At 38.9% G+C, this 9,764-nt stretch overlaps 1 protein-coding gene across 1 annotated transcript; it reads left to right on the forward strand.

The window, feature by feature from the left end:
- Window positions 1–1,217: 1,217 nt before the first annotated feature.
- LOC122662537 (phosphoenolpyruvate carboxykinase (ATP) 1-like) lies at window positions 1,218–9,764 on the forward strand. Its single transcript, XM_043858193.1, has 12 exons — window positions 1,218–1,528; window positions 4,300–4,478; window positions 4,576–4,729; window positions 4,876–4,960; window positions 6,538–6,638; window positions 6,887–7,185; window positions 7,374–7,547; window positions 7,707–7,772; window positions 8,514–8,692; window positions 9,021–9,190; window positions 9,296–9,464; window positions 9,552–9,764. The coding sequence occupies exons 1-12, from the start codon at window positions 1,257–1,259 to the stop codon at window positions 9,693–9,695; spliced, it is 1,992 nt and encodes a 663-aa protein (XP_043714128.1). The 5' UTR covers window positions 1,218–1,256; the 3' UTR covers window positions 9,696–9,764.

A 9,764-nucleotide genomic window follows, 5' to 3' on the forward strand; every position in this document is an offset into this window, starting at 1 on the left:
AATAGTGCGTCGGGTTTTTGCTGATTTTCGCTGTTTCTCGTGAGATTTTGCAATTTAATTTCTGATGTGACATATATAGAGCAAATTCTAAAGATAGAAGTCCCAGACCGTTGCTTTGACCAAAACACCCTCAAACGATTTGAACGTAATTTAAAACTTGTCAGGGAAAAAGTTTCTCTGGGCCGCAGGACAGGGTACACTATCATTCCTACGTCTCTCCTTGTTCAGAGAACCCTCTCATAAGTCATAACCTATTATATTACTAAACCAAACGCGGTATAATATACGGAATACCATAATCCATATACGGTTGGGATAACGTTAGAATACTTTTAGGGTGGTGAGAGTGTGGGACCGCGAGGGCGAGAGGGTAGGGCTTGCGTGACTTTGTCTTCCGATATCCTCATGTTCCGTTTCACGTTTTAACTTTTAAAGTCGGTATGTCCTATTGATTTTCTCTTTTTCCGCTTTATTGGAATTAACCGCGAGAGGTTAGGATGCAACCATGGTTAAATTGGATTGGGTTGTGGGTCGGGTTAGGTGGGGTCGAAGAGAGGCCTTTAAAAGGAAGGCCTCAGTGCTCTGTTTTGTACATTCCTTCTCATCTGTTGTGCGTGCAGCTACTTCTTCACTGTACTTTGATGGTGGAGTTCTTTATTTCTCATTCGTGTTAAAGAGTTTTGTTTTTGCATTTCTCTCTTCCTTTTCCCGTTTTCTTTCGAGTCTCTGAATTCTGGTGAGTTCTCTCTCTATCTTTGAAGCTATGATAATCCTTTTCCCGATCCTCTATTTTTTTTTTCTTTCCATGATAAACTTTCGATGAATCAATTGCATGTTTGGAGATATACTCTGGTCTCTTCAATTTCAGTACCTTGAATTGAAATTCTCCTGTTGTCTTACTGTGTTTATCGGAGTTTTGGTGACTGATCGTCTAGGGAATTTGCAGACGAAGTCATCGTAAATTTTACGAACTAGCTGATGTCAGTCCTAATTGTAGAATTGAACATTTTCGAAAAAATCTTTCTTTTTTATCTTTCCGAGACCGGCATGAAGCTTATGAGTTGTTTTCCCCTGCCAAAAATAGTTTTTTTTTTCTTGCATGGAATACAATTAAGTTGTTCAAATAGTTTTTTTTTCCTCTTAAAAGTTGAGGAAGCTTTAAGCGTACTCAAAATCCTATTATTACTGATCTCTCTGAGTGAAGAATATTATTTTGGTACTGGTTGATTGATGTTTGATGAAATTGTAGAGAAGAAATGGCGGGGAACGGGAACAGGGGATTCAGCTTTCCGAACGGTGAAACAGGAACCAACAGGAATGGGCTTGCAAGGATCCAAACCCATACAAAGAAACAAAACGAGATCTGTCACGATGACAGTACTCCACCCGTAAAAGCGCAGACGATCGACGAGCTGCATTCACTCCAGAAGAAAAAGTCGGCCCCCAATACGCCCATCAAAGGGGCTCAAGGCACTTTTTCCCCAATTTCCGATGAGGAACGCCAAAAGCAGCAACTCCAGTCCATCAGGTAAAATCGCTTCTTTTTAACACCATAACCACTACTCGGACTCCTCATTTTAAGTAAAACAACACTTACGCGCCTATGGCTGCTGCACACTCGCTACTGTATGGTATTCATATGGTAAGCCAGGCTTCACAGGAGATTTGTTGATTCTTTAGCCGTGTGGGCCAGCACTCCTCTTTGGTCTCGAGTCTTGACAAGGAAGGGATTTTGTGACCAAATTAGCCGTATAAGAGGGAGAGGGTTACGATGCCTCAACTAGGGTGGGGTTTAGTCATTTCATGCTTTATTGTCTCATCTTGCGGTTGGTGCTCGACCGTGCATGGTACATAGTTACGCTCCATATCTTTGCCTTATCTTTCTTTAGGACAATTGATGTGACATGCAGATGTTTCTCTTTTGAAAAACATGGATCTAGAGGAGCCAAGCTGTCCGACAGACCGTGCTACCTAGACACGGTATTGTGCGCAATGATCATCTTATCATCACTCAGGCAAGACATTCGGGTAGGGATACGGTAGATATTACGCACAACATCGTGTCTAGTAGCAGATCCAAATTGAGGAAACACTTGTGCATGGTTCAGAGTACTGGTCTAGGATTGGTGGAATAATTAGGATCGGATCAGCATCACTCGAGATAGGATTTTTAATCCTCTGTAGTGTGGGTATCTGGCAGTGTACTGCCATGAGAACTCGAGATGTGGAAGAAATTTTTTCAACGGTATGAGTTCCATGCAAGGTAGTCTTTTCTTTTTTTTTTTTCTTGAGCTTGGCACTATTGAATGTCGTTATCTTCCACATGTCGAACCCATGCCGCACTGTAGAGGGTTTTTTTCCTCGAGCAAGGGCAATTATGATTTTTTGATGATTCGGTTATGACCAAGATTAAAAAATTATTAAAAGCCATATTTTAATTAAAATCAGGGGTAGATCCGTCCAATCCTACCCATTTTAGGGCGATCTAGATTGGTATCGGCCAAGACACATCCCTATCCAATTCAATTCCCGATTACTAAAACCTAGGGTCTTATTTGTATAGGAAAAAGCACACCATAGTCACATAAAAAACAGGAATCACATAAAAAACTTTGTTTGGCATAGAGTTTTTAAGACGGATCAAAAGCCTTAAAGTTAGAACCAGATGATAAAAAATAGAGTCAAATATTGAAAAAAAACCCCAAACAAAAACGGTTTGTATGAATTTTTGATGTTTAGATTTGAAAAATAGCGAAGAAAACAAGAAGGGTTCAACCATCATTCTATATCCTTTCTATTTAAGGAATGGTGGAACATACCCTACACTGTCGCTCAATATTCTCTCCTAACTCATCCTAAAGTTGTGGTCAAATGATTCCCTTTCAGTCTTTCTCCATAGCTGAAAAAAGAAAAATTATCTTTATTAAACTTAACCTGTGATAGAATTGAAAAAAATATACTGGCTTGAAACTTTCGTGCTCAGCACAAGGTATTTTGGGTAATGGAAAAATTGCCTTCTATTGCATTTTGTCTCATATGGAAAGAGTTTTTGTCTTTTGTGTGCATGATATAAGTGCTGGTATTTCGATACGGATTGATCGTATTGATGATTCGCTATGCAACCATATCTTGTTAGTATCGATTTAGGTATTGGCCTGAAAAATAAAAGAAAAAATGAAAAATTTTAATTTAATCAATTTTTGTGAAATATTACAATAAGTTTGTTAAAAAAGGTATTTTAAAAGAACATTTAATATAAAAATAGAAATCAGAATAAAAAATATACTTTTTTTTTATTTTATATTACATAAAGTGAAATGTACAAAAAATAATTTATAGAATATTTCAGAATTTGTATTGGATTCCAATACATCAATACCATGCTTTTGTGGCCATAGATTGGTGACAACTTATTATCACTATGATTTTATCCAATAAAAAAAACACTTGATTCCATAGATCATAATGGTGGTTTTGTTTTATTTATCACAAAAAAAAAAAAGAGTCGGTTAACCTTTTGGAATTGGTATGTAATTTATGTGATTATACTTTCATCAAAAAAAAATAATGGTGATTTTATTTTGTTTATCATAAAAAAAATTATGATTGTCTTAACTGGCTTTTATATCTTCAAATGTCTCACAAAGTATCTATTCTGCCATCAGAGGTTATGTCCATTCCAATTCCTAAGAAAATAAAAGGATACTGTTTTTTTTGTGCAAGAGGTAGGTTTGGGAATATCACTATCATACATTTTTTAAGAAGTTTTACCGGAACAGATTTCTTGACCCTCTGTTTGTGTTTTTTAGGCATTGACCATTGACCCTTGTTTTCAATTGATGTCTAAATATTTAGTCAAAGTTTGGGTTTTATAGTCGATTCCGATCCAAATCGGTCGATGCTGATCAAATGCCCGATTCTTAAAACAAGGAGTCAAATAGAGTTGGTAAAAAAATATTGAAGTTTACCCCGAAAGGAGGGAGGTCGGTGATATTAGAATCGAGAATGGATCATTGCACTTACCAACAGGTGAACGTAGAGTTAATCATATTTTAATTTTGTTTTCATAAAAACCTTTTTCCCTTGATAAATGGCAGAAATAGGACAAATGGTTGGTTCTCACATGTACGTTCACCTATTGTTTACTTGTTGATACGTGTAGAGGAATCAGACTCGAATCGATCATGATGGATTCGTATTCCAGTCCGTTACATACAGCCGATTCACACCCAAACACCAAGGGATCGCTGTGTTTTAAAATCAAGCTAATGAGTGACGTCTTCTGTTTGATATTTACAGTGCTTCGTTGGCATCACTGACGAGGGGAACTGGGCCAAAGGTGGTGAAAGGAGACCCAGCAAAGAAATCTGAAACACCAAAACTGTCTCACGTCGCACATCATCATTTCACACCTACCCTCAACATCAGTGATAGCGCTTTAAAGTTTACCCACATCCTCTACAACCTTTCTCCCGCCGGTAAAATACTTTCAATATTCGTTCCTCTTCTTTCTTTCCGTGAACTTGGTCGGAGCCTGGTCCTTTTATTGATTCAGTTAGCTTTCATTGCTTGCAGAGCTATACGAGCAGGCTATAAAGTACGAGAATGGATCCTTCATATCGTCAATTGGTGCCTTGGCGACGTTATCGGGAGCGAAGACAGGTCGCTCCCCAAGAGATAAACGTGTTGTGAAGGATGACACCACAGAAGATGAACTTTGGTGGGGAAAGTAAGCTGTTCGTTCCTCTTCTCTTCTCAACTACATTCTGATCAAATCCCCCAATTTTGTAATATTCTTGTGATACATCGTTCCATGCAATGGATTGATCTAATGAAATCTTTTGTGGATTTTTTTTATTTTGTTTATTTATATAGAGGCTCACCGAACATTGAAATGGACGAGCACACCTTCTTGACTAACAGAGAACGAGCTGTTGATTACTTAAATTCGTTGGATAAGGTATTTTCCGCTCTCTCCTACTTTGTATTGCTAATCTGCTTCCGTTACCTTGATTCTTGATCTGATATCCCTGAAAACTTAAACCATTAATTCTTTATCTTTTAGATTTTGATATCTAAAAATCTTGATGACATGCTTGCTTGGAAGATGGTCCTCTACGATAATAGATCAGTATTAATTTAATTGTAAAAGCACGCCTTGCATCAGCAAGTTGGTGACTTATGGGGTTTGGTGGCTTGTAGGACTTTTTGGCCCATTTCTATTCCTTGGCTTGGCTGTTTGATCTTTGTAACTCGGACTCTGATCACGCTTTAACTTTTTTCTTACCAAAAAAAATGAAAAAAAAGACTTATGGGGTACGGTTGGTGTTGTTTTGTTTTCTTCATTACTTAGTCTTCTATGAAAAGTGACCAGCGTAGTCTCATGCCTCAAACTCTGTGGGGTTTGGGTTTTTGGACCATCCCATTTCTTGTCAACTTGCATGCAGGTTTCCGCTAGGCTTAAATGGTGAATCAATGTGGGTCTAAATCTGGATTTTATGGTGGTGGGACTGGGATTGGTATTCATAATTGATCAAAGGGAAAGTGATTCCCACACCACGCGACAATGTGGGGATGCTTTCCTATGCTGTCACACATCTTGACCATATGGGCTGGCTATTAAACGAAACTGTTTCCTTGGTCTTGATTGATATAGGGTAGGAGATATACCTTCACTCTTGTTGTCGGAAATCCACTCCCAAAAATAAATACTAGGGCCACTATTGACCCATCCATAGCTTCCGATAGGTCGTTTGACATCAAAGTGCAGCCGCCTTCTCTACAGCTCTACAGAGTAAGTCAGGTTGGGTCACTCATTGCAGCGCTCATCTACTCCTGCCCTACAATTTTATGGACTATGGGCCAGGGGGATGTCGCTCAGTCGTTCCCTCCCATGGTTAAAGAGCCAACTTCGTTAGTTTCTTACTTTAACCCTTTCTAATCCATTACCCTCCTTTCTCAAAAGGCATCTTAAGATGTTCGTGCCTCACTCTCCTAAATCAATGTGTTAAATCTTATCGACATGATCTTAAGTTCTTAACCATCGAAAACAAATTGAAATATATAAAACCAATGAGGGGTTGAAAATGGTATCATCCATACAGGAGAGAAATATCGGTGTGAATCCCTCTGTTTATATGTGAGGAGGGTATAAAGGAATCTGTACAAGGACAGTGTAGCAATCTTTTTCCCTATATATTTAGCTTAGATCCAGCAGTTCCTGCCTACATGCCACTTCGCATATAAATCAGGGATTAACCAGCAAGCACAAGGCGGGAAAAAAACTGTATAGCGGAATGTCCCCACCATGTATTATTGTATTGAATGCTGATTTATATAATACCACAAAGACTTGTTGGCGCTGGAGATTGAAGGGTCCTCTGAATTATATAAACTCCAGATGCCAGACTTACGGCTTCAAACCTCTGATCAATTGACTGACATACTTGATTTATTACTTTTTGTCTTATATTCTTCCTGTAGAAAAACTCGAATGAATGTGAGTGGCTGATATTGGGATGGCTCTCAAAATTTCAGGTGTATGTGAATGATCAGTTCTTGAACTGGGATCCAGAGCACCGTATCAAAGTCCGCATCGTCTCTGCCAGAGCATACCACTCCTTATTCATGCACAACATGTAAGTAAAGCATGATAACAACTTACGCTTATAAGCAATACTTCTCTTTTTACAGAATGGGATTAAGCTTCTCCAGATAAGTCTTCTTAACGTTGATACTCTGGTGATTATCTGTATCAGATGAGTATATCATCTTCTTTTAGCTCTAGGTAGAATTCAAATAGGCCCATACTGTGAAGTGCAGAGATGCTCGTGGTCTGTATTAGTGATAGTATAGTGTACTGTACGATAACTTTGTGGGGTGGCAGGTGTATCCGACCCACACCTGAAGAACTGGAGAATTTCGGTACTCCGGACTTCACCATTTACAATGCGGGCCAATTCCCGTGTAATCGTTACACACACTACATGACATCCTCCACTAGCATAGATCTAAATCTGGCTAGGAGAGAAATGGTCATCCTTGGCACGCAGTATGCTGGGGAAATGAAGAAGGGTCTGTTTAGCGTCATGCACTACCTCATGCCTAAGCGTCAAATCCTCTCCTTGCACTCTGGATGCAACATGGGAAAAGACGGCGATGTTGCACTCTTCTTTGGATTATCAGGTACAGTATCATCCATTGGATCGTGGCATCCTCACATGCGCTCCTCTCGCCTTGACATTGTCTCATTCTGATACGCCCTTTTTCTGTCATTCTTGAACCCCTTTTATATGTGATTTACAACATTTATGTATCTTTGGTTTGCTGTTTTCTTTCTACTGATGAGTCTTTGTCGACTATGCTTGCCTTAGGTACGGGGAAGACAACTCTGTCGACTGACCATAATAGGTATTTAATCGGAGATGATGAGCACTGCTGGAGTGAAAATGGTGTATCCAATATCGAGGGGGGTTGTTATGCTAAGTGCATTGATCTTTGCAAGGAGAAGGAACCTGATATCTGGAATGCTATCAAGTTCGGGACTGGTAATAGTTTGACCTTCCCATCTAAACACATCACCACCCTTATTAGATCCCTTATGAAAGTATAGAATAACTGTTCCACATGTTATTTGTTCCCTACCTCAACTTGATCAGATATGGATTGGTAATGGGTTTTGTTAAAAATTCCTTGTGTTGTGGCAGTGCTGGAAAACGTGGTGTTTGATGAGCACACAAGAGAGGTGGACTATTTAGACAGATCTGTTACAGGTAAACTATCCAGGACAAAGTGTTTCATAGTTGCTGTTTTTCTCTTTTTGGTTGAATATCATAAGGGGCTGTTGGCAATCTTTGGAGTAGCTAGGAAATTGTCAAGCCTATATAAGTTTTTTTTTTTTTTTCCATTTATTAAAATTCAACTTCACTAAGCCTTGTCCTGAGTTCCTTCGGGACATTCCACTACTTTTAGAAGGGCCATATATTTATTTGTTTTGTTTGCATTCTAATCATTTTGTGAGAAAAACTAAAGCAAAATTCATCATTTCCAAGGTGATTTCAAATTTGAAAGAACATTTATTCTTTTGTTTTCTTTCTATTGCCAAACAAACAACTAGGAAAACAAATATCTTCTGTTCATTTCTTGCCAAAAAAACATGGCCTCGGTGATTAACATATAGAATGTGAAGTCAAATTCTTTTCAAACCAAACACAATTGCTACTGTAACAGAATAAATCTAGATTTTTTGTTTTTTTGGGGGGGGGGGGGGTGAGGGTACTTGCTTAACCCCTTTTTGAATCTCTAGTATCATTTTGCAAAACTTGTGTTCTTTATAGCAGGTAAAAAAGTATTGTTGGGTCAAACCTATTTGGTGGATTTAAGTATATTTAGGCAATTTCAGAAGTGTATGTGGGAGAATTAACATTTGGAGAGTAGAATAGCGATGTCATGATATAGAATCATTTGAGTGAGAGAGTTATCAGATGTTTAATGTTTGTGTTCTGTTTTTACAGAGAACACTCGTGCAGCGTACCCAATTGAGTACATCCCCAATGCAAAGATACCATGCGTGGGCCCACACCCAAAGAATGTCATCCTTCTTGCATGTGATGCATTTGGTGTTCTCCCACCAGTGAGCAAGTTGAGCCTGGCCCAAACCATGTACCACTTCATCAGCGGCTACACTGCTCTGGTATAGATCACTTATGATTATCTCTTCAAATTTCAAACTAATTCAATCTCTCAGGGAACTGTTAGAATTAGACTGTATATTTTGTTATGTATCACTTATGATTATCTCTTCAAATTTCAAACTAATGCAATCTCTCAGGGAACTGTTAGAATTAGACTGTATATTTTGTTATGTATCCAAGTTCCACATTTACTCCAGAATCATGGTGTGTACGGATCTTCTGTGCCATCCACAAGGCACACTTGCATAATTCCTTGTGCACTTCAAAGTCCATTTACATATTAGGGGATGAGAAGTTTTGTGACGGGCCTCTTGATGATGAAAACAGGTTGCTGGCACAGAGGATGGCATAAAAGAGCCACAGGCAACATTCTCAGCCTGTTTTGGTGCAGCATTTATAATGTTGCATCCCACCAAGTATGCGGCGATGCTGGCTGAGAAGATGCAGAAGCATGGAGCCACAGGATGGCTTGTCAACACCGGCTGGTCTGCTGGAAGGTATGTGATGTTATGATATTAACTACAAGATTCAACTTCTGTATTTACAAATAGTTTGAGTTTGGCTGACTCTTTGCTGTTGCTTCTTACTTTTCTTCCTTGCAGCTATGGCTCAGGTAAACGCATCAAGTTGGCATACACTCGGAAGATTATCGATGCCATTCACTCTGGCAGTCTTCTGAATGCTAATTACAAAAAGACTCAAGTGTTTGGGTTAGAGATCCCCACCGAAATTGAGGGTGTGCCTTCAGAAATTCTGGATCCGATAAACTCTGTAAGTTAGCTCTATTTGTTGTATTTGCCCTGCATTTGGAAATGTCTAAGATTCAGTTTCACTGACAAACTGAGTATTGGATTGCAGTGGTCAGACAAGAAGGCATATGAGGACACTCAATTGAAGCTTGCAGGTCTGTTCAAGAAAAACTTTGAAGGGTTTGTGAATTACAAGATTGGCAAAGACAACTCGCTGACGGAGCAGATCCTTGCAGCTGGTCCTGTCTACTGATCTGGGTGAATGGAAGATGAAATAGAATGATAACATTGTAATGGGTTTGATTCAGTGGGAAAATAAAAA

Source organism: Telopea speciosissima, chromosome 5, assembly GCF_018873765.1.
Source record: "Telopea speciosissima isolate NSW1024214 ecotype Mountain lineage chromosome 5, Tspe_v1, whole genome shotgun sequence".
NCBI classification, from domain to species: Eukaryota; Viridiplantae; Streptophyta; class Magnoliopsida; order Proteales; family Proteaceae; genus Telopea; species Telopea speciosissima.

What these genes read in the sequence shown, in the direction of transcription:
- LOC122662537 (XM_043858193.1), top strand. Translation starts at nt 1,257, where the DNA reads ATGGCGGGGAACGGGAACAGGGGATTCAGCTTTCCGAACGGTGAAACA. An exon ending in CAGCAACTCCAGTCCATCAG is followed by an intron (nt 1,529 to 4,299) that starts GTAAAATCGCTT and finishes TGATATTTACAG; the next exon opens with TGCTTCGTTGGCATCACTGA. An exon ending in ACTCTTCTTTGGATTATCAG is followed by an intron (nt 7,186 to 7,373) that starts GTACAGTATCAT and finishes TGCTTGCCTTAG; the next exon opens with GTACGGGGAAGACAACTCTG.